The 24,711-nt window shown below is 41.7% G+C and overlaps 3 protein-coding genes across 5 annotated transcripts in view; 1 reads left to right on the top strand and 2 right to left on the bottom strand.

Annotated features, from left to right (window-relative positions):
• Positions 1 to 1,678, bottom strand: part of SLC25A20 (solute carrier family 25 member 20) — a 19,687-nt gene extending 18,009 nt beyond the window's left edge. The window contains exon 1 of the mRNA XM_006909064.3: positions 1,398 to 1,678. Within this exon, the coding sequence (XP_006909126.1) occupies positions 1,398 to 1,502 (105 nt within the window). The 5' untranslated portion in view covers positions 1,503 to 1,678. The remainder of the gene's footprint in view (positions 1 to 1,397) is intronic.
• A 4,147-nt stretch (positions 1,679 to 5,825) lies between these two features.
• Positions 5,826 to 8,232, bottom strand: ARIH2OS (ariadne RBR E3 ubiquitin protein ligase 2 opposite strand). The gene is given in 7 exon segments (XM_025044830.1): positions 5,826 to 7,031; positions 7,034 to 7,083; positions 7,086 to 7,262; positions 7,313 to 7,526; positions 7,528 to 7,683; positions 7,685 to 7,883; positions 8,213 to 8,232. Coding segments are annotated over 7 exon segments (894 nt in total). The 3' UTR covers positions 5,826 to 6,953.
• ARIH2 (ariadne RBR E3 ubiquitin protein ligase 2) overlaps positions 7,469 to 24,711 on the top strand; it is a 43,127-nt gene continuing 25,884 nt past the window's right edge. For 2 of the 3 annotated variants that reach the window (XM_015587188.2, XM_006909065.3), the window contains exons 1-3: positions 7,469 to 7,643; positions 10,434 to 10,497; positions 11,820 to 12,164. Coding sequence is in view for 2 of the 3 variants with exons in the window: in XM_006909065.3 (XP_006909127.1) it covers positions 11,916 to 12,164 (249 nt within the window). In the remaining variant the exon portion in view is untranslated. Of the gene's footprint in view, positions 7,648 to 10,433; positions 10,498 to 11,819; positions 12,165 to 24,711 lie in introns of all 3 variants that reach the window. The other variant, XM_015587187.2, reaches the window with a different exon arrangement.

Raw genomic sequence — 24,711 nt, forward strand, 5'->3', positions numbered from 1 at the left:
CTCCTGGGCAATGGCCCATTTGTGCCAGAGCCACATAACCACTCTCTTTCTCAGGATTTGAAACCTTAGCATCACTTCTGACCTCTTCCTGTTGTTCTTCTTTGTCACACGAGTACCCAGTCTGTTGGAGTAGTCCTTCAAGAAGCTCCCAGAATCCTAAGTTCTTCCTCTCTGTGTCTGAGTTTTCTCCTAGGCCAAATCCTCACCCATCCTTACCCCGTGTGGTGATTGTCAATTATGTCCACTGATTCTTTGACACTCTTCCCCTTCAAAAGGTAAATGCTAATCCTCCTTCCCTTGAATGTGGGTCAGACTCAACGACTCACTTCGATTGAATAGAATGTGGTGGTATTGATGCTATGTGACTTTCTCAAGGCGATGAAAAGGTAAGCTTCTGCCTGTCTGCATCTCAGGTTATTCGTTTTGGGGGAAGGCAACCACCACGTCGTAAGGACACTCAAGCAGCGTGGAGAGGCCATGTGCCCAAGTCTATATTCTAATAGACCCCTGCACAGGCTTCCTACTCTGTGACATGTCTGCTCCCCAAAGGCCCATCCTGGCCATGATCTGTCAAGTTCCTCCAAGCGTGTGTCCAGAAATTAGGTTAGAAAACAGGGATGAAGATTTGAATGCTAAGTCACAGGGAATGGACTTTAGCCTCCAGCAAAACCTGGCTGAAAGTGCTGCATAGGGAAGCGTTGAGAGGAAGCCCAGGGAACAAGCCCCCAGGAGTCTCCTCTTTCCAGTTGTCTCAGTTTGACCACAGTTTCCTTACCTGGGAGCTGTGAGGACAGGCCTAGTCCTGGGCAAAGTAGGTCACTGGCTTTCCTTGGCAGAGGCTGAGTCACTGAGGACATCATCATTTCGCACTGGGGGCCACTCAGTCTAACACAGGGTGACAGGCTGAAAATGGCCAAGACCCTCGTGGACAGTGAAAGGTGAAAAGGAGATGGTAATGGGGCACTCTGGTCCCAGAGGAATGCGCCAAAAGACATCTCTAGAATAACCGTGCCTCTGTCTTTAGCTCTCTTCCTGAGATGGGCTTTACAGGTGACCTCTTTCGATCTTGCTTATAATGTTAGGGTTTGCTGAAATCAGAACTTTGGGGAGGCGCTTCTTTCTCATTCCTAAAGAAGTGGCGCAAGGTCAGGAGAGGCTACGGGACAGAGAACTTTAAATCAGAGCCCTTGATGGGCAGTTAGTCGGCTTGCTCTGCGAGATCCAGCTCTCTGCAGGAGAGGAACAGCTTCCCGCGAACTCCAAAAGGGGCGAAAGGGATATTCTCTAAACTTCTCACGGAAGCTCCCACGGGCCCCCTTTATATCCCCGGCCGCACCTCGCTGGAGACCTTGCTTTCCATACCCCGCCCAGGCCTCCTCCCTCCACCTTCCTCGCACCTTGACGGTGTCCAGCGGGTGCCCCACGAACACCAGGCACATGCCGCCAAAGCCGCCGGCCAGTAGGTTCTTGATCGGGCTGATGGGCTTCGCCTCGTCTGCCATGGTCCGTCTGCTCGTCAGTGTGTCGGTACGTTCCCCGCCGCCTAGCTTCACTGCCCCAGTAGCAGTGCCGGCACTGCCGACCTTTCACCCACATTCAGGGAGGCGGGGCAGGAGCCCGAGGCAAGTCGGAAGGAGGGCCTAGACTGCCCGGCCTGGCTTCCGCCGGCGGAGAGTGTGGCGGGGAATCTGCTTCCGGCCGCGGTCCCGCCCCCCGTGGGCGTGGCTTGAGGGAGTGGGGCGGGCCGTGACGCTGTCTGAGGGTATTTGGCAGTACCCGCGGTTGGGCTTAATTCCTCACCGAAGTCTCTTCTCTGGGCTACCGTTCCTCCACTCAACAGAAGTCAGTTGTGCTCTGCTATGTCTCAGGCGCCCTTCCAGATGCCAGAAGCACGGCTGGTAGCACAGCGCATGGGTCCCTGTCCTTATGGAGTTTACAGACCATAACAAAAATAAATAAGTGACAAAAATACTAGTGTGTCACGTGAGAAAAATAAACCCAGAAAGAGGATTAGAGAGTGAGGGGGCAGAGTAATTTGCAATTTTAATTAGGTGAGTAAGGGAGAGTTTTACTGAGGTGTTTGCATTCAAGACCTGAGAAGGTGAGAGAATGAGTCCTGATCCCACAGATACGGGGTGGAAGTTGAGGAACCTTAAGGGCAGAGAACAAGAAAATGCAAAAGTGATTGTCTATGCCTGGCCTGTTGAGAAACCACAGGGATTTCTTTGTGGCTAGACCCGAGCGAGGGAGAGCAGGAGAGGCAACAGACATGTAGGAGATGGTAGTATACATAGCACACTTTGTCAACTGTGAGAACATTAGCTTCTTCAAAGAAGATGGGAGCCATTCTGGAGTTTTGAGCAGGGGAGAGACTCATGAGTTAACAGGAGCCCTCTGCTGGGTGAGAATAGGCAGTAGGGATCAAGGAGGAAGCAGGGAGCCTTGAGGAGGCTAACGGTCATGGTCATAGATGCTGGCTTGGATCAGGGCATAGCAGAGGAGGCGGTGAGGAGTATTTGGATTCTGGATATATTCTGAAGCAAGAACCTAAAGGAATTGTTAATGAATAAAATAAAAGGTATGCAAGAGAGAAGTTAAGGATGATGCTAATGTTTTTGTCTTGGTGACCCTAGGTGCACAGTATCCAGGTATTCATTATATCACTCTTACATCATTTCTGTATGTTTGAAATTTTTTAAATCAAAAAGCTGTGAATAATAGACATACCCCTACTCTGTCGCAGATACCTCATTGCCAAGGTGACCTGATAAGTCTTCTGTAGGTGCTCCCAGGCTAGAGGGAAGCCTGGAATGGGGAAGATGGCCCCCATATATGCTTGGGGTGGGAAGACGAGTAACAGGATCAGGATTGGGATCAGGAAGTGACTGGGCCTGACTGGTCCAGAGGGCTTGTAGGGGAGTGGAGGGCAAAGAGGCTGGGGCAAAGTCCAAAAGCCTATCTACTCTGTATTATAAGCTTTTTCTAGGAGATGATAGGGAATGATGGAAGAATTTTTTAAGAACTATGGTGACCTGATCAGATTTGTTTTAGAAAATCTATGTTGGATGAGTGAATTTGTTTTGGGAGGGACTGAAAGCAGAGAGACCAGTTAAGAGAGAATTACAACGGTTCAGGCAAGAGTCAGTGAAGGCGTGAACTGGGGAGGGGGTCATAGAAGGATGGAAAAGGAGCTAGAACCCCAGAGGCATTTCCAGAAAAACCTGCAGCAGCTCTGGTTTTCAGACACACTGCACTTCCAGTGCCCATGGCACATCTGGGGACATAACTGGTTAGTGTCAGGTATATAGCTTGGGAACTAGGAGAGAGGTAAAGACCAGAGACAGAAGCCAGTAAGGCTTCAGCAAATAGATGTATATGTAACCCCTGGAAGACTGCAGCACGAGAGAGGGGCCAGCACGAAAGTAGGAGCCCCCAAAGCAGAGGTCGAATGGATTAAAGAGCACAACCTAAAAAACAAGAATATAAAAAACAAGAATGTAAAATATTAGCATTTTGTACCTGTCCTTCCAGGACCCTTTCTATGCATCTACACACACATTTATATCTAACAAGTACACACACAAACACATACATTTACACAAACCTTTTTTTTAATTAATAAAAAGCTATCATAACTATAATTCTGCTTTTTCACTCAATGGAAGGTGCTATTATCCCCATTTCACAAATGAGAATTAAGTCATAAAGAAGTAAGTTTCCTTGAGCAAGGTCACATAGCTAGGAAGTTGCCAAACTGGAATTCTAACCCTGAGTATTTGGCTCTAGCCTCTATCCTCTGTAAGCCTCTTAAGGCCAAAGCCTTTGAGAGAAAGCTTTGGAGGGTTTTGAACAGGGAAATGACATTTTATGCTTTAAAAAGATCTTCCTAAACAATGTTGAGAACAAATGTAATGGAGCAAGGGTAGAAGCATAGAGACTACCGAGTTAAGGGACCCACTCAGATTCAGGGACACATGATGGTGGCTTGCACTAGAGCACAGGTGGTGAGAAGTGCCAAATCAGGACATACTGTGGAGGTATGGCACATAGATATTGCTTATGGATTGAATGTGAAATATGAAAAGGAAAGAAGACTTATGAGAGACTTGTGAATTTTTGACCTGAGTAAATGGTGAGAGAGTGTGACATTACTGAGCTGGGAAACATTGGGGGGAATGGCAAGTTTGGAGATAAAATTGAGTTTTGTTTGGGACATGTTAAATCTGAATGCCAATATGACATCCAAGTAGAGGTATTAAATGGATAATTGAATATATCGAGTGTGGAGTTCAGGAAATTGGGTAGGGCTAGAAATAGAAACCTGGAAGTCATTAGTGTGTTGGAGATACGCAGGCAGAGATTGGATAAGATCACTAGGAAATGAGTGTAGATGGAGCAGAGGCTGAAGATGGAGCCCACTGACTCCTGTGCAGTACTCCTCACAGCAATTTCACTCTTATTTAATTATTCCTCAAATTTATGCATCCCCTAATAGACCAAATCTCTTTGATTGCAGGAGCTGTGGTTGCCTTTCCTTGCCATCATATCTAACAACATGATGCCTGGCCTTTACCTGGACTCAAAGAACCAAAGGCAGTTTTCGAAGGTGATTTGGCTGTATCTATAATGATGTAAAATGAACGTAGAAGTTGACTCACCAATTCCATTTCTAGGAATATAACCCAGACCATTTTCACATCTAGGCAAAAAGTAGTACATCTCAGGGTGTTCACAGCAGCACTATCAGTAATTTTACCTGAGTGAAAATTAGAAAAAGATGACTTGCAAAAGGAGCATGGTCAGATGACAGTACGATCATACTAGGAAATGTTGAGAAGGGGTCCAACTCTGGAGCCAGATGGCCAGGGCTACAATCTCAGCTTGGCCACTTCCTAACTTTATGACTTTGAGCAATTACCACACCTTTCTGTATCTGAGTTTGCTCATTTGTGAAATGGGGATAATGATAGCACCTTCTAAGTTAAAAAAGAAACAGAATATTTATAATAGCCTGTTAATTTTTTAAAGTTTATGTAAGTATGTGTATAGTTATAAATATAGATATGTATGTAGATGCATAGAAAGGGTCCTGGAAAGACAGGCACCAAACTCTGGAGAATGGCAGTAATCCTGAATAGGGTTGAGTTGGAGTTAATGGGAATATTGCCATCAACATTTTTGTATTAATTTTTTACAACTTTAATGTATGAATGTACTAGTCTTCTAATTAAAATCAATAAAAGCAAAGATGAAGGACATATGTGTAAGATACATGCTATATTTTCCAAAGACGGCCGCACATATATCCCATACCATATGCTTTTCTTACAATGTGATATCATATTGGTATTCTTCCATCAAGGGTGGGGTTTCATTTCCTCTCCTTGAACTTGAGAGGACCTTTGTAACTGCTTGGACCAATAAGATGTGGTAAAAATAATGCTGTGTGACTTCCAAGGTTAAGCCATAATAGGAGATACAGCTTCCACCTGGCTCTCTCTTAAGACACTTGTTCTTGGAACCCAGCCACCACGTTTCCAGGAAAAACAGGTCACATAGAGAGGTCATGTGTGTGTGTGTGTTCTGGCTGACAGCCCCAGCAAGGCCTCCAGCTAACAGACACCATCAACCATCAGACGTATGAGTAAATAATTCTTCCTATAATTCTAGCTCCCAGCCTTTGAATCTTCTAGCTGAGGCCGAGACATTGAGAATCTGAGATAAACCATTCCCACTGCGGCCTGTCCAGATTCCTGTCCCACAGAAACCATGACTTTATATTTTTTACATGCATATATGTTTTGAAAATAGAATATCACACACATTTTCACATCTTATTCTTATCACTTAAGAGTATATCACAAATACCTTTCCTTGTCAATAGCTGCCTTTGTATAGCATCATTATTATGGCCTTCTTTATTGTATATTTTACCATAATTTAACAAATCCTCACTTTTGGACACTTGAGATGCTACAAACTTTTTACTATTAGAAACACCATTCCAAAACACACGTATGTGCACAAATTTTTATGCATATCCTTAAATGTTTCGGCTTAATTTTTAAATCTTTATTTCCTGGGGAGAGACTGCTACTATTTAAAAATGTTATCGTCAGCCCAATAAATGTTTATTTAATGGAGTAATATTGAAAATAAGGTTGGATCAGTGCTCTTAAAAAACTCACCATCAGGGGAAAGACAAGTCGACAAATAAGGATAATACATAGGATTCCAATATATTGTACGTGCAGCTTTGTGCTTGACACCTAAACACAATAACTCCACAGAAAGACTGTTTTCCCTTTTGTTCACTAGAGATAATTTATTACCAGTAACCCAGAGTAAGAGCTTCTAAGTGACATTTCAAATGCAGAAAATATAATTTGGGTTCATTGCTAGTATCATAATTTAAAGGGATATGTTTTCTCAAAACAAATGTTATTAAGGCACACTGGATTATAGTAGACTTTTATGTTGCTAATATACAAAATTCATAACCCTACAGTATCTTACTCATCACTATTCATTTTCACTCCAAATTAATTTGGAGTTTTTTAGTATTTAATTGTATCTGATTTAGACACATGTTCTGAGTTAAACTGGAAGTGAGTTTCAACTCATGGATAAGAAATATACGCGTACATACAAGCAGCAAGCACTAAATAAGAGAGCCCGTTACACGTAGAACTCGAATATCAGTGCATACACGACTCGACTCGGGTATGGATGGAAATCTTTTGGGTTATCTACGTACTTGCACGGCCCAAGACGCTCCCTAGCATCAGCGGCTTCACACTGGCGTTTCTATTTGTGTAGCAGCAACTTCAGTGACCCTCCATGGCTCTAACCTATCCATAACGCCTAACGACAGGACACAGAAGGTATACTAGAAGTCATGATTGACACTTCCTATACTGTTTGAAAAAACTGGGCAGCAAGGCAGTTAAGATTCAGCCTTGTATGGTGATGGGAAGCCGAAGAAGTGGGCGGTGAGTCGGGCGGAGAGGGAAATGAAAGCCTGGCGAGGTCCTGCGAGTCTGGGGCCACCAGGAGATAGCCTCAGGGCATAGGCGGAATTCAGGCCCCGCGCGCCGACCCAAAGGCCGTGCTCTCCTTCGTCTAGCAACCGTCCTTTATCCACTCCACGGACGTCAGGATGTCTTCCCCATGTCCGACACCAGAATACAAACAGTGAAATGCGGAGTCTATCAGAAAAACCCTGCTTAGAAATATCGCGGCGGGCGGCGTTGGTAGGCGAAAGCCGGAAACGATGCCATGACCACGATCCAGTAAGCCGAGCCCTCTCTTCCGCTGCTTCCTGCAACCCTCAGCGCTGGCCGTGCCCTGGTCAGATTTTGGGACCGAGCGCTGGGGTACACACAAGCGCCGACCCAAGGGCACTATTACCTAGCGTCGGCCGCGACCCCTGCGACCGCGGGTCGACCCCGGGCCGGAAGTGACGTAACCGCGCTGAGCGCTTCCGGAGCGGCGGAGACGGCTCCGCCGGAGGAAGCAGCGCGGGCCTTGACCGGCGTCGGCCTGCCGTTTCCGCCGCCGCCGCGCCTGGGTCCGATCCCTCTGGCTCAGACCGACCCGGTCTGGCCCGCCCGGGCTCAGCGGCCGCGAGGCCGCGGCTCCCGGTAGGTGAGAAGTGCGGGTCGCGGCCTTGTTTACCCGGCAGGTCGGGGGAGGGAGGTGGGCTCTCCGCGCGCCTCCCTAGCCGGGTCCGGGCTCCGCCTTCGTCGCGGTCCGCGAGGCCCCGGCTCCCCAGGCCGCCCGTACACGGTCCCAGCGCCCCCGGCCGGCCGCGGACCGGCAGCCGAAGACTACGGCCGTGGCGGACGGGGCGCTTGGTGTCCCCGTTTTTCCTCTTCCTTCCCCTTCAGCTCGCGGAGAGGTCGGAGGCCAGCGCCTCTGACCGACTGACGCCGGTGTATATGGGCCCTCCCCACCCGGCGCGCCGGGGAAACGCGCCACCTCCGGGGCTAGCCACTTAGGTCATCATTTTGAGCTCTTGCAGTGCCACCCGCGCGGTTAGTTAACGCCCGCATATGAAGGGACCCCCAGCGCGTGGGCTCTGTGTCCTCGCGGATAGCTCAGTGCTTCGGAAGGGACAGGCGTCCCAGGAGCTGCGTCGCCGCCTTGCCGGACGCCTCTGTGCTAGCCACGGGAGAGGCAGCCGTGTTCTCGGATGACTTCATCTCAGTACCGATTGTTGCTGTGTCCCATGGAACTTTGTCACAATGGACATATTCTATACAGTTGCTGTTGAGTAAGGTAGCCACAAGCCACACGTGGCCATTGAGCATTTGACTTGTAGCTAGTGCGACTGAAAAACCAAATTTTCAACTTAATTTTTAAATTAAATAACCACATGTAGTTAGCGGCTACTGTATTTGGCAGTACAGACGTAGTGTAATGTTTTGAAACTAAGTTTCTGGTTCATAGTTTTTTGTCAAGTAGTTTTCTTCAGAGATGTTGACTCAGTAAAAGACCATTCAGTGCTAAATATTATAACTGGAGTAAACATGGGCAGATTCACCAAAAAGTGTGTTTCGTTCTTGTCAACTTTAAGTTGAGACGTCTTCCATTTGGATTCTTTAATTCAGGGTGGGTCTCAGGTCTTTTTGAACATGTGACTTTGGCTCTAGGAAAAAGTAATTTCTTTTACTCCTTTTCTGCGACATAAGGACAATATTTAACATCTAAGGAAATCAAAACATTGTCACCAGTTCCGTTAATTAGATAACATACTGGCCCTTTTGAATGTCAGCACTCTTTCAAGAAGAATAGGGATCATTAACTTTGGAAAGATTAAAAATTAAATGTTAAATATGAACCTAGAACACCTAGTAAGTACGAAATGTTGTTCTTTTTTCAGGTTCCCCTTTAGGAGGGGAGCTTGAAGTTCTTCCTTGGTTCTTGACGATTTAGTTGGTGAGAACCCTGGGCAGCCTCTAAGCCCAAATCCCCGGGGAGAAATCCAGAAAAAAATGGAAGCATGCTCTTCTGTTGTGATTCTGGAGTTAGCTTTGCTCTGGGAGGGTGATGGGGAATTGCGAATCAACATAGGCCATGAATCTGGTGGAAGTATAATGCTGAGCTCTTCAGCATCTGCCAACATCGAGGTCCTGGGCAAGCTACTTAAGCTTTTCGAACTCTAGTTTCCTTATATGTAAGAAGGGGGTGATTGCCACTTTGTATGGTTGTGAAGATTTAATGAGACCTGAAATTGGCTCTCATTACATGAGAGCTATTATGGGTAGTAGTATTTCGTAAATGGGAACAATATTCATAGATTCTATTTGCCCAGTAAGCTGTATCTTACATAAAAACAGGCAAAAGCAAAAAGGTTTTAAAAAAAACAAATTTTCCTCTACCGTTTTGGAAATAATCTTTCACAATCATTGTTTGGACTTTGATTTTCATTGGTTTATATTTGCCTGTCTACGTTTGGAAGTTATAAGATCTGGTTTTCTAAGTAATTCTAAAGGATAAAGAAATAGACATGAAGTTACTAATTGAGTAAGCAAATAGTACTCATTTAAATGTTTGGAATAGTGGGGTCTGTATTTCTGAGAAAGTCAGATGGCCTTTTAGCATGTCAGAAGAGAGGTAGGAAATGAGTGTTAATACTGCCTGGTGGCATCTCGTATGGGACATTTTTTTATTTGAAACCACTTTTTTTCACAAGTAAAGTGAGACCTGAAATATTGACAGTATTTTGTAAGTGTTAGATTACCGCAGTGGAAGTGACTTTATAGTAAAAGTTCAGTTTTAAGTCAGTTACAATTTACTTTGTATGTAACATTTAGGATTGAAATTGTGATAGTTAATTTAGGGACTCTGAAAGAAAAGAGTAAGGCGATGGACTTTTAAACTGATGGAGGAAGTTGGGTATCCATTTCCATTACCAGTAGTACCCTGGTTAAAATTATTGTCAGCTGTTTACTTTGAATACTTTTATTCAGAAGATCATGTAACTTGTCAATATAATTATGACATGCAGACTTCTCTTGAATAATGCAGGAGTTAGGGATGTGGACCCCCTGCACAGTCTAAAATATGTGTATACCTTTTGACTCCCCCAAAAACTCAACTAATAGCCTACCGTTGACCAGAAGCCTTACTGATAACATAAACAAATAACATATTTTGTATGTTGTGTATTATATACTATTTTACTATAATAAAGTAAGCGAGAGAAAAATGCTATTAAGAAAATTATGAGAAAGAGAAAATACAGTATTGAAAAAAATCTGTGTATAAGTGGATCTGTGCAGTTCAAACCCATGTTCTTCAAGGGTCAACTGTAATTCCACAGTTACTCTGGTCCCTTGCTGCTTGTCCTCTTAAATGTCTTTGCTTTTTAAAAAATAAATTTGTAAGAGTACCAATTTAAAAATATCAGAATTCTCTTTTCATTTTAGATGGAAATTATATGACATAGAATATTTGGGTGACATCTTCCTGCAAGATCTTCAAGAATTACAGGTATTTTTAATTTCAAAACTAATTTTTTCTCCTAAGGGAAAAATACCGTAGTTAAATTCAGTTGTGATTAGGTGGTTATACCATGTAATACAATTTGTTAAAAATCAAATTTGAAATACTATTATATATATATTGCCTTCTCAATGTGATTTTAAAAAATGGGCAATTATAATTAACATAAAACTTAGATTCACTGCTTTTTTTGTGATATCATTAAAAGGTGGTTCTGTCTTCCTTTAGACTGCTTATAGTCAGTATATATTTATTTTTAATCTGCATTTTAATTATGGTTGACTTTTTTAAGAGATTATCTACTTCAAATAAACTTTACATTTACATTTGTATTTCATCTGGATATGGTTATGTAAATTATTTACATACCATTCAATCCAAATGCTCTTGCATTTTAAGGTTCTATTAGTTTTCACATTTCAGTCACTGTTTGGTACTATTCATTGAGATGCATTTAGTACTTGGCGATTGTTTGCTTTCTCAACTAGTGTTCTCTGTTCATTTATATGTAATTGAGTAACATTTTGATCTGTGAGGATTTTTCAATAGCTGTTTCCATTTGAACTCTTGTTTGTTCACCCTAGAGTCTGGTTTTACCTAGCCTCGATTCTGCTAAGACAAGAATTTTTATGGTTTTCCTTCAATATTAGTCAGTTTCTTTTCCTCTGAGTATCCCTTTTGTAAAGGATCAGTAGAATCCTTTAACACTGAGAAATCAGTTAACTTTGCATGCTGGAGAAGGATATTGAAGAACAGTGTGGCTTTTAATTTTTTCTTTACTAACCGTGCACCTGCTTTCCAGATATCTGAGAGCCATGTCTGTGAAACAGTGATATTCTTTTCCTAGATATTATAGTGGGAAGGAACTGTCATGTACCATATGTGTCATCACTACGCGGGGCATGATTAGCAAAGAGATTTTGAATTTTAAATTTCGGTAGTTCAACCTTTAGGTGGCTCATCTTGTAGGCAGTCAACTGTGGGGATGTGCTTCTCTCTTAAAGACTCTGGCAGGAAAGACAAGTCCATGGGAATGACTCATTGACATAGAGCAGACAGCTTTATTCTTTCATGCCAGACCCTTCGTATGAAGTTTCTGTTGTCAGCCACTTCTGCCCCTCCAGGAAGGGGTTTCTCTTTAATAATCTTGGGCAGGGAGACGATGGTGAGGTTACCTGTATGAGACCAAAGTAGGGAAATAGGCCATAGTGGGGGTAGGGCCAGGGCTATGCCATTTTGATTTTTGAATGGTTTCTGTTCCAACTTCTCACAAGAAAGGTAACACTTATTTTTTCCTTTTTCTCCCTTAGAATACAAAAACACTAATGCATTTGAGAAAGTGGTAAAGTTTGGGGGGAGGGCCAAAAAACCTGCTTTCTTGATCTGCAACTTGGCTGGATGTTAAGATGTCTGTGGACATGAATAGCCAGGGGTCTGACAGCAATGAAGAGGACTATGACCCAAATTGTGAGGAGGAAGAAGAGGATGAGGACCCTGGGGACATAGAAGACTATTACGTGGGAGTATCCAGCGATGTGGAGCAGCAGGGGGCTGATGCCTTTGATCCTGAGGAGTACCAGTTCACCTGCTTGACCTACAAGGAGTCCGAGGGTGCCCTCAATGAGCACATGACCAACTTAGCCTCTGTCCTAAAGGTGAGCACTGTTGTCAGTTCCAAGTGAAATCCCCCCAGTTAAATCTGAATATGAACTGTTGCTAACTAATGTTTCCTTCAGACGGACTGAATGGCCCTATAGCTTGAAACCAAGCTTAAGTGTACATTGCATCATTTGGACACATCTGATGCATTTACTTTGTTTTCCAACATATGCATATCTAAGGCCCTCAGATTCCCGGACTGCTAAGAGTTAGAAAGGCGGGTTAGGGTAGATTCAGGAAAGATAGTCCCAGAACGATGTAGAAGCAGAATTGCATAGATTACCACTTGTTTCGGAAAACGAGACTTATGAAACTTTATTAGGTAAGAAATAAGTGTTAGAATCACCATTTTCTACACACCCTTGTGTGAGTGACTGATAAATGTCTTGAGAAGTACGCAGATCCCTGGTTTGCCCCGTATAATAATCAGTGCCTCTGGGCTAATGAGCTCATTTATTTCATATACCGATGACTAATGTCGAAAGAGATTTTAATGATACCTGTAAGAATGAAGTTCTTAGTTTGTATTTCACTGAGTCGGAGATGTTAATGTGGAAATTTTAAAGAATTAACAAAGTTGGTTATTCCAGCAAGAATCTTATATTTAACACTTGAACTAGCATACTTTTCAATGTCTTGCACCTCAGGCCAGTTATTGTCCTGTGTACATTTTGTAGTATGCAATACTGCACTAGTACATAGTATACTCATATAGAACACTGTGTACTCTGAGTATTTTTATGGTCATTTGGACAATTTCCCAGCATGTTTCTCCTCTAATGTTGGTCATTATGTGAAAATGGGGACATTTCTCTTTACTGTTTTCACTGACCTTCCTTTTGGAACTATTATGCGGATTTTGTTGTCTGCCCAAATTGAAGATCGGGAGCACGTGGGCATGATTTCAACCAAATAATTTTCTTGTTGGTGATTAAAGGGAAATAACTAAGGTGTGCCACGTATTATTTCTGTAACTGTTGCTTTACTAGTTTCGGAGGTTTTTCCTTCAGATGGTCAGCAAAGGCTAAGATCTTGGATTTAGATACTCAGGGCTTTATTAGCAATCAGCTAGAAGCTGAAAGCTAGAGCTTTTTTGTGACTCACTTGTAGAAGTGATTGCAGATTTCCTCTTGTACTCAGCAGAAAACTCTGAAGAATGGAGCCCCTTTGGAACCTCTGGGTTTGGGATTTCTGCACCATAGCAAAGCTGCTGGGACCTCTGTTTCCAGGGGACATTTCCCCAGTAGAAAAGAGGCATTGTCTCTTCCTCCTTCACCATGCACACCTCTCCCTATCTTGGCAATTAGTTTCTTTTGCTTTAATAACATTGTGAGGTTCTGTGCAGTGTTGGTATTTAAAATTAGAAAAGGAATTGTCAAGTATGTGGCTTTGCATTGGACAAAGTATCCAGTTGACTAAGTTCATCAGGATGTTTCCATCTGAGCGTAGGAATTCTGTTTGTCAAGCCCTCTGTGTTGACTTTCCTACCCTATTGGAGACAGCTGCCTTTCGTCCTTTTTTTTTTTATTGTGGTAAAACATATAACGTAAAATTTACTGTTTTATATCCTTTCTTCTTCTTAGGCTGACATGTGGTCAGCCCCCTGGAAAGCCTTCTGGCCCTGGAAAGCCCTTCTCACCTTTTGGTACCCTCAGAGCTCCCTTCAAGTCCAGCTTGTACTTTCCCTGAGCCAGCCCCTTTGAGACCCCCTAGAGCACAGTGGTTGTACCCACCTTTGGTCTCAGTGCCCAAATATTACAGCCCACGTGTATTATTAGATACTGCAGTCTTCTGACTGCTTTATATATTACCTTTTCCACATATTTTTGCATGATCTCTGAACTAGATTGTTACTTCTTGGAGAGCACAAACTGCTTTATACATTATTTCCCCTATTATTCCTGTCACAGTGTTTCAACCATAGTAGCTATTGAATAATTTCTTGGATATTTGTGGATTTTGTTGACTATTGATAACAGTAGCTGATGTTATTGGTGTGAGCTAGATTCCTTAGTCCCTGCTGTACATCCTTTTCTATTGTCATGAAAGGGCATTGTGCTGGCCCTCAAAATCATGAGGAGAAGGAGCCAAAATAACTTGGAACAGAAATGAAGGGCTGAAAAGAGATGGAAGAGAGTCGAAACATAAATAAAGGGTTTAAGAGAAAATAGAGAAAGGAGGAAAATAATCCATGAAAATTTAGATGATGGTATAAGATCTATTTTTTCCCTCTCTCTAGACCTCACTGAGGAGCATGTTAACACCATTTTCTGGGGCTAGACAACAAGAGCTCTGGGTCTTTTTGTGGGTTTGCTGCACATAAAGGGACTCAGTCTTGTTTTAAGTGGTTCAGAAATTTGACCAAAGAGGCTAGGCAGAAATAGCATGGTTAAAAATAAAGAAGGAATCACACATACTCTTCCTCGTTCAGGCTGGCTGAAAACTAGCATTGTTTTTATTTTTGTAAATTTTTTTGAGACAGGAGGGAATAATTTAAGTGCTGAGTAGACAGAATGGGGTTCACAGGCACTTTGGCTACTCTGGGTCCCTGTTGCATGCGTCTCTATGAGTGGAGGTCAGAAGTTGTCACCCAGATACTACCGATTTCCCCGTTGGTCTTGGCGGTGGTTGTACAACTCCGTGGCATACTGAGATATTTTATTCTTTCATACGAGTTAGGTTCTATTTAACTAGTAGGAAATGTGATATGTGTGTGGTTTAAAATTCTAGTCTCGTGAAAAGTTATGAACAAAAGCTATCTTAAGTTTGAGGAATGGCTTAAAATTTTCACTGATGCTTATGTCTTTTACTCGTTTTGTGTGTGCAGTTGCCTGTAGATGAGCCATAGTCTTGCATAAAGTTAAACCTTTTATTGCTTCTTGGGATTTGGTATCTCTTAAGCAGAAAAATCCCAATTTTCTGGGACATTGGGCTTTTGGTGTAGTGAGGGCACGTGGTGTGAGAGGGTAACTTTCTGTGCGTGTTCTGGGACTAGTCCATGAGTAAGATCATTGAGAAAGAAAAATACCCAGAAAATCAGATCAAGGGCTGAGGGTAGACAATAGAGAAAATGCTTATCTGTTATTGGGGGGAGACTACACAGATGTAATAGTCCTGAAAGATGAGATGATTGCCAAGAAAAGTATTGTGTTGTAGGAAGGGAAAAATCTCTGACAAAATATTTTTAGTGATCCATATATGAGTCTTGAAAGAAAACAGTTACCTTTTTTATACACCACATTTATTTTTATATGAAACTTACACAAAGATGATTTTATTATTGTTAATAGAGGAGAGGGGCCCTTTCGAGTAATAACGGGCATGTTTTATTGCAATATGTGCAGTAGTTAGCCCAGAAGAATTTTGTCATTTAGTGAATTCTTAGTGTTAGTACTGTTCCATGAAGCTCATGAGGCATTTGCCTATCAAGCTGCTTGGGAAGGAAACTGAGGTAGAGCCCCAGGCAGAGCTCAGGCAGCTTTTGCTGGTGATGGGCCAGAGTGTCTACCACACCCAGCACTCCCTCAGCAGCATTAGGGTGTGGGCAGGAGAAGTGGAATGTTGTTCAGGGCCCTACCCAATTGCTTAAGAAAGGAGAAGAAATAGTTCATTTTGGGCTAGATTTAGTCAGCGGAGCTACAGTGAGCTCTCTGAGCTTCGTGTTGACAGGAGAAACCATAAGGTGCATAGAGGGGCAGAGCAGGTAACAGAAGTTCAGACCCCACAAGCAGAGGGTAGGAACGTTACCTTCTGGGCTGGAGTGGGAGACTAAGAAGTATATGTAAAAAGGAAGAAAATGCGGAGGATTGTGAGTGCAGTCAGAAGTGTCACCATTAGAAGAAAGGAACAGATTTTTTAAACATCAGCGCTGAACTGCACTGCTCACTTCTCAAGCCTGGCATTCCCCAGATAGGATTAGAGAAATAAGCTAGTTATTTTAAGTGTTTTTACTACAGTTCTTCTTGCTTTATGAATTGCTGTATTAACTGGAGTAGAGCTGGGAAAATGTTCTCTGGAACACTGTCCTGCCCCCCTCTTCCTTGAATTTGTTTTAAAATCTAGTGTTTGTTATTCAGCAAAATGTGGCTGGAACATGCCTTGAGAGTTTTCTGTGGATCGTTCTTCTGCTTTGTAGATGAATCATAATGAGTTTTCAGGGCTTCTGACTCTTAAGTGCACAATCTTTATAGTCCCGTGTTCAAAACAACCCGGTTTTTATCCATTTGTCACTTGTAACATGAGCAGTTGATGTTCTTAACACTAAATACCTTATATTTAGCCTTTCTCTTAAGTGGCACCAAGTTTTTGTATAATATCTGGCAAAGACTAATTTTATTCATTAAATCAACTTTTTTATGTCCCAATATAACTGAATTTTAAGACCATTTTATTATTTATGTGTTTATAATTAACTAAGTGTTTGTTTTTTGCTACTCTTCATGGGAAAGTATATTTAAGCTGAGCATAGTAACACTGAGTGTTTGTGTGCTGAGCAGCCATCTGATTTCTATTTTTATGACCTGATGTCAAGTTTCTTTGCATGCCTATATCTCAGTAGAATCTAGATTAAATTGCTGTGTTTTAGTGGGTGTGTTGACATACTTCATGGTAATTAGTGTGGAATTCTGATGTGTGTTTTACTGCTGTATAAATATATTTTTTCAAAGGGAGATGAAAAATTTTCAGAGTGACATTGAGAATTGCCTAACTTCAATGAGTGCTAGAGTTGTCCCTGTCTCGCCAGCTTAGAAAGGTTATTGTCATCATTGACTGCTCACTGTGTACTTGGCACCACATACAACATGCTCACCGCCTTCCAGAAAAGCACTCTTCATCACATTCAAGGCCAGCTTTCATTCTGGTCTTTTTGTTGTGCCTTCACACTACCTTAGCAACCTTGTAAACTGTGTGTGATCAAGGGGTGATTCTCATCACACACTTGTGTCGTTATCTTGAATTTATATTGTCTTTTTATTTTTTACTACAATATTAAAGAATATCATTCATAATTCCATTAACCTAAAATAAACGTTTGCTTTCTTACTGTCTTCCAGGTAGTGTCCATATTTCTGTATAATATTACTGTGTTGCAGTGCCTTCCTTCATTCATCTGATATTTATTGAGCACCTCCTAATTGCCAGGTACTAGAAAAATAACTGTGAACAAAATAGACAGAAATTCCTATCCTGGTTGACATTACATTCTAGTAATCATTGTGTACATGTATTTTCATGTATATTTGAAACATTTCTCTGTTTTGACTTCATCCTTATAAGTTATTTTAAATGGCTGTATAGCATACCAGCTTGTTCTTGAACTGTCATTTGCTCAAGCAGTCCTCATTGGGCATTTAGATGAGTACTTACATGTTATAGTTGTTGGGGACTGGTGATATGGCTGTGAACATTTTCATGGATGTGGCCTTTGTGTCTGTTGGGACTTGGCAGAAGCCTGGGCTAGTAATCAGACGATTGGATTCTGGTTCCTTTTCTGCTGTTTAATATAACATGACCTGGAGCAAGTTCCTCAACATCTCTACACTTCAGTTTTCTCATCTATAGAATAATGATAAAAATACTGCCTTCACAGCATTAAATGGGATAATGCATGTCATGTGCCTGGCACACAGGTGTTCAAATACTTGGTCGTGGTGGAGGCAGGGCAAGAGCAGAAGAATGAGAGTGTTGCTTTCACGTGTTTGCTGTGGTTCCTTAAAACACCTTCTGAGAATTGAGTCATAGGCTAGGAGCCACATGGAGGAAAGTTCTGGGTGACATATTGCTGACTGATATCTCTGAGTGTGCATATAGTAGTTGAATTATATACTTTGGATTGTTTTACCTTCAGAGTCTCTAGTGCCCTTTTCTTGGGGTCTATTGATAAGAAAAGTAAAAATAATGCAAAATTAATTTTGAATTGGGACCAGGAAAAAGGATGTAGGGTAATATAGCCAGTCTGTTGTTCCTACATTTCTGGTTGACAACTGTGTTTGGTCTTGTGCCTTCATTGACAACACTACTAATTGAAGTGTTTAGTTGATTTTTGGGATTCTTGTTATTGAGACTTCTCTCCTTACTTTTCTTTAACTTTTGCTCTGTCCCAATCAATCAGTCAATCTTTCTCTCTCTCTCTCTCTCTCTCCCCCCACCCCGCCTCCCTTCCTCCTTCCCTCCCTCTCCCTCCCTCTCTCCCTCCCCCCACCTCTCCTTTTACTTTTCTTTGCCCCTACTACTCTAGGAAAAATTTGAAGGGTTAGATTTCTCTGCCCTAAAGAGGGAAGAGTTGTAGGAAAGATTTGAGAAAGGTACAAAGTGAGTCAGCAGAAAGTTATTTTATTCCTCTAGAAATATGTCTGCCCTATGGCTTGATTACTTAAATGACATGAGTTGTCTGAATTTGTAGTTTATGTTATGTTTCCTTTTCTTTGTACTATTACAAACTTTTATAAACACAAAATGATTTTATGTGATAACCACAGGTTATCACCCATAAATAATGAAAAATACAGGCAGAATAAGAGAGAGGTTTGTTTAGAGATTTTAACAGGAGAACAGAGCTGTTCTTATAATCGTGAACAAAGAGTGGTCTCTGTATCTGGGAAAGTTGTTCTCTTTGACTAACAGTTTCTTTCTCGGCCAGTTCATGTTCAACGCACTCTAATTTATCCCTTATTTTAGGCTTTTATCAGTCTTTTCAATGCTCTCACCATTTTCCAGAGTCTATAGATATAGCCTTGCCTCTGTTTATAATAAATAACGCCAGTGTCATCAAACTTAGCTTCTTAGGTTTTCTATCTTAATTGATACCACCATTCAAGGTGGAAACTGAAGATTTACCCTTGACTCCCTTCTCCCATGAAGCCCTCCTTGATCCCCAGGTGGAGTTGGGCATTCTTGTCTCTGTACCACGGTTTGCATGTTTCTTGGTACTTGCACTGATTGGAAATTTGCTGTTTGTAAACCAGGGCTTGAACTTTTTAAGGTAGAAGTCCATGTTTTTTTCTTTGCCTCATAGCACCTAGCAAAAATGCCTGGTCATGTTTTGTTCTCAGTAAATGTTGCTTGTTGTCGATCTGATTGTGTAAGACCTGTCAATAAATGCAAAAGTTGAGAATTAACCCCAAAGCTCTATTTCTGTATGTTCCCATTTTTAAATAGAGGACAAGCTTTCTCAAAGGGCTTCTACAAAGCGAGCTGATTTCTGCGTAGAGATAGAATATACCTCATGGATGTGTGGTTCCCAGTTTGTGTGCGTGTCAGAATTAGTTTTGGCAATTCCGATACAGAAGCCTGAGCTTCATGCAGACTTGATAAAACAGACTCTTCAGAGGTGAGGCGAGGTATTTTACATTATATTCATGTGCAAGTACAAAAGAATTGTGGAATGATGCAGGTTCTCGAAGTGAGAGAGGAGCACGTCCTTTCTTCGGCTGCCGAAAGCACGTGCCCAGCACTCAGAGTACTGGTTTGTAACCAGAGTGGGAGTAGGATGTTATCTGCTGCCCAGCTGCACTCTCAGGTTGGATAGGTTTCCCGTGATATTTTTGTTGCCTAAATGTGACTTCACATTTTATTGATTGTCAAGATAAAAGTGGATTTCTGTGTCCAAGTTGATAATGAGTAGCTATATCCGCAAGCATAAATACAATGTGAATGTTTCGAAAGTCTGGAATTTTATGACACTAGTAGAGCACATGGAATCTTTTTTCTAGCTTATCAACATTGGTTTCTGCTTCAAGATGGTTGGTTGCACTCATCTGGACACCTTTGTACCCCCTCCATTTGTTTTTGTTTGTTTGGTATTCAGATGTCTGTAGCAGTTGTATTTGTAATAGCCCCAAACTGGAAACAACCCAAATATCTACAAACAGACGAATGAACAAACAAACAGTGGCACGTTAGTAGAAGAAAATACTTCTCAACAGTACAAAAAGAATGAACTACTCACATAAACATCATGAATCTCAAAATAACAATGCTGCATTAGGGATCCCAGGAGAGCAAAGAGCAAAGAGATTTCAATCATAAAATTCTAGAACATGCTAACTAATTTGTTGTAAAGTAAATCGGTGGTCATCTGCAGAGTTGGGGAAGGCGGGGAGAAATTATTAAAGAGCATGAGATAAATATGGGGTGCTCTTCTATTTTTAGATATCATGAAAATGAAAGTAATGGCATATACATGTTATAATAACAAGGAACAGATTGGGGGGTATCATGGGTGTCATGTCATTGCACGTGGGAGCCAGTTTGTCCAGCAGATCTTTGAAGAAGCTGTGAGCTCTGACTGGCAAAGGCTAGAAGAGATAAGTGTGCTGCAGATGGGGAGATTAATAAAAGATCTGTATGTAGAATAGTCAACCCGTCCCCCACTTCGGTCTAGGCAAAATAATCTGATTATTTTTATGAAATAGAATAACCTGGGGAGAGATAGGGCTCTTAAAGAGTATGAAATTTGGATGATCTCATTGGTTGTCTGGAGGGGCTCTTGAGTCTTGAGTATTAGCTGCCTCCGATTAATCTCCCTAAAGAAAAGCCTGTCAGTTATCAGCCTCTGTCCATGTACACAGAGTTAGGATTCGTTTCCCTGACACACACACACCCCTCCCCCCACTTATAAAAATTATAATATTCACCTAAAATTAACCATTTTAAAGTATACAGGCCAGTGGCATTTAGTACATTCACATTGTGTTATAACTACCATCTTCTAGTTCTAAAACCTTTTCATTATCCCCCAAAAAACCTGGTACCCACTTAGCATTTATTCTCCACTCCTCTCAGCCCCTGGCAACCAATCTTTCTGTCTCTATGAATTTACCTATTCTACGTATGTCATATAATTCATGCGCTGCATGACCTTTTCCATCTCGTTGCTTTCACTTAGCATAATGTTTTTGAGGTTTATCCAAGTTGTAGCATGTATCAGTATTTGTGTGTGTGTGTGTGTGTATGTGTGTGTAAGAGACCCTTCATTTTTAAATGTGGCTGGCTATCGAAGAATCACCAGACATTTGAGGAAAATCTGCAGAATGAAGGAGAAACAGAAGAATTGACTGAAGCTGAAACATGCCAGTAGATAATTTTGCTTGTTTTTAAAAGCACACTGTTTAGCATTTACCAAGATATTCAAGATATGGCATACATAAAATAATCAGATGTCATCAGGAAGAAACAATCAAAACAAAAAACTTGTAGAGATGAATTATGGGTTTGCAAAGTTAAAAAAGATTCCATAGACAAATCAGAAGATAAAATCAAGAAAATCTCTCAATATCAAGCCAAAATACAGGCAAAAAAAAAAAAAGTGAAAAAAGATATAGAGAATCAATCTAGATCTGACATCTAGAATTTCTGGGAAGTGAGAACAAAAAATTGAAAGGAGGAAAATCCTGAAAAGTGTGAGAAGAAAATTAGCAGGAGCTGAAGAGAAAGAGCTGTCTTCATAGTGAAAGGGTCGACCCATTGCTAGACTTGCCACTGTTATAGTTCAGAAAAACAGGGATAGACTGGAAAACCTTAAAATTTTCCATAAAGAGATACCAGGTCTTCTAAAAGAAACGAGAACCAGATGTCTCATCAGCCACAGTGACAACCAGAAGACAGTACAGCCAGTCTTCAAAGTCCTGAAGGAAAATGGTTTTGAGCCTAGAATTCTGTCATTGCAGAGTGAACTCATTTTCAGACGTGCAAGGACTTCTGAAATTTACTTCTCTTGTACTTTTTCTGATGATGCTACTTGCAGATGAAAATCAAAAAAGGGGAAGATAAAGAATTCAAGAAATGTTCGAACTGATATAATAAACCAGAAAAGTCTCAAGATGTCACCTACACAACGAGCCTGCACAGCAGCCCACATTTGAACAGAATTTTGGTGGGATTCAAGAAAAATTTATTCAGGACTAGGAATGGGGTAGATTCCAAGCAATAGGTAGAATGAAGAAGCTAGAAGATGGTTGGGATTTGGTGAAGAAACAAACCATAGAACTCTTTCTAAGAGGTAAGGGAATTCTAATTTCCACACAAAGCAGAAAAACTACACTCAATCACAAGCCAAATATAAAGCAAACGCATATGTGGCACAAGTATGAGTAATTGGCGGCAACTAAATAAAGATAATGTATTCGTGCCTAATGTATGAACATTCTCCTTTGAGTGGCCCATGGGCAGTAACATTGGAAACACAAGAAAGAAAAATGCAATTCTGGACCTGTAAACAATGATATCTTAAAAGTTACAAAGGTAACTGATAGAGGAACTGAAATGTGATTTAAACATTAAACAGTTGGTCTTGGAGGGAAGGAGGTAGAGAGTGTTATAAGTACCCTAAGTCTGGTAAAGAACTGTAGGCGTATTCAGCAATGCTGAACAACCTAGAACCTAGACAAATGATTGATAGAGATTTCTCCTGCGTAGGAAGACTAGGGCGTTGGGGGCAGAGGTAGGAGGTGTGTGTGGTGGCTGCTGTTCTTTTTAATCAGAGTGCTCTTTACGAACCATTTTATTTTCTTTGTTCATTGGCAGTTGGGTTAGGTTAAGAATTTTTTGCTTCCCAATAAACAAGTATCGCCTGTTGTCTTCTGTTATTTTAACTTTTAGGTAGATGCTAAGAGAGAAGGGGGGAAAATAGTTTAACCTCTTCCATAAAATAACTTAAAAGATTTTTTCACTTTTAGTTTCTGCCCCCTCCATTTTTAGAATGGCGAAAGGAGGTATAAATTAATAAGCCTTTTCTACTTCTATTTCATATTTTTCTGATATATCTACTAAAAGTATCACTTTGATTATCTTTCTGTTTTGATAAACTCCAGACTGTCGCCTGGACTCCTTCCTATTGCTGCTCTCGGTGACCCATATTTGATTTTTGCTTCCTCAAACCTGTCAGCATCTCCGCCCTTCCTGCACCTGTCAGAAGACCTCTTGGCCCTCCAAATTTTTTTTTTTTTTTTTTTTTAAACCAACCTTAGGGAAACTGTCGGGCCTCTTCCTGAATCCCCTGAGGACTTAGAAGACCATGGAGCATGCCTGGGCTGTGGAGGAGGATGTGGATGTACAGTGACTTGAGACTAGACCGCTGGAGACAAGCAGAGGGTAGTGTTAGCATAGAGGACCTAGTACTGGCACAGGCATTGTTCCAGGTGCTTGGGGATGGCAGAGAAGGAAACTAAAAAAAAATCACCCTCAAGGAGTTGCCATTCCGGTGGAGTTTTACATAAACAGGTTTTAAAAATCATATGTTTTGAGCATAGCTAAGGATAGCAGTTAGTAGCTCTGACTTTGAAACATGCTTTTGGAGTCTGGCTTTGTCAGTAAGATGTGGGAGCCTCTGAGGTGTCCTCTGGAGAAGCGTGGGGACCGGAGTGGTACTGCCTAGATGGTATTTGATATTCCCTCTCCTTTGCCTCTTCACAGTAGCAGCAGCTGGAAGAGACGGAGCATTGTTTGAAATCATGTTTAGACAAGATGGGCTTGTGGCTGCGGGAACATGATAGGAGACTTGACTTTTAGTCCTACTATGTGCAGGTCATTGGATGTCAACTCTTGTCTGCATTTCTTTTGGTTGTGGTTACTGGACATGACCTTGGTTTGCAGAAATGGTGGTCATCCTGCCTATATGGCATCCCCTTGAAAAACTGTTAGAATTCTAGAAGGGGCTGTAACCAGCCTTTTATTCTAAGTACTTCGCAGAGGCTTTTCACTGAAATGCACCTAAAAGATATGCTGGCTGGGATTTACTTCACAATAATCTAGAATATTGGGGATAGGTGAGGTACAGATGCAGTGGGGCTGGCCATGAGTTGATGTGGGAGCTGAGTGACTGGTACGTGGGTTTCATTACACTCTTCACTGTTGTAGATGCTTGGAATTTTTCATAATTAAAAAAGTACACTCATGGTAAAGGAGTGATAACTTTTATATTTTTGCTTTATTATATTTTGCATAAACTTACAGTGAGGTCTTTGAGATTTTTTGATATTGATGTTAATGATTAGAGAGTGTAACAGGACTGAATTAAGGTTAGACTGGAGAGGAATTTTCAAATTTGTGTTTATTAAACAGAATTTTGTGAAGCATATACAACAAGTGGGTGCCTTGATTACAAGTCAGCCCTCCCTCCATGGAGACCTTTAAAGAAAAAAATGAAAGAAAACGAAGCTATGATTGGGTGCCAGAGAGCTGACCTTTTAGAGGCTGAGTGTATGTGGGTGTGGAGTATGGAAGAAGCGAAGGCCTACCATTTAAATTAGACGTTAGAGGTGAGCCTGGCTTAAGGTCAGAGGCCCTCAGACCCCACTACCACCACCATTGCTGCTGATTTTGCCCCGTTTTAGGCTGGTGTTCACTACTCCTTTGTCTCGGTGCTTTAACCTTGTTTCTTCCTCTTATCTCTTCAGTATCTTCTCGCCTCACCCCAACCCCCAAGACCTGAGTCCATCCGTCTTGATCTCGTTAGGCTAGTTTTCGTATACCATTTCCCTTTCTACCCCAGGCGCAGAAGCTGGCCCACAGTTCACTCCTTTCCTTCATCTCTGCTGTGTAGGG

The sequence above is a fragment of the Pteropus alecto genome, unplaced genomic scaffold (genome assembly GCF_000325575.1).
Source record: "Pteropus alecto unplaced genomic scaffold, ASM32557v1 scaffold53, whole genome shotgun sequence".
Lineage (NCBI taxonomy): Eukaryota > Metazoa > Chordata > Mammalia > Chiroptera > Pteropodidae > Pteropus > Pteropus alecto.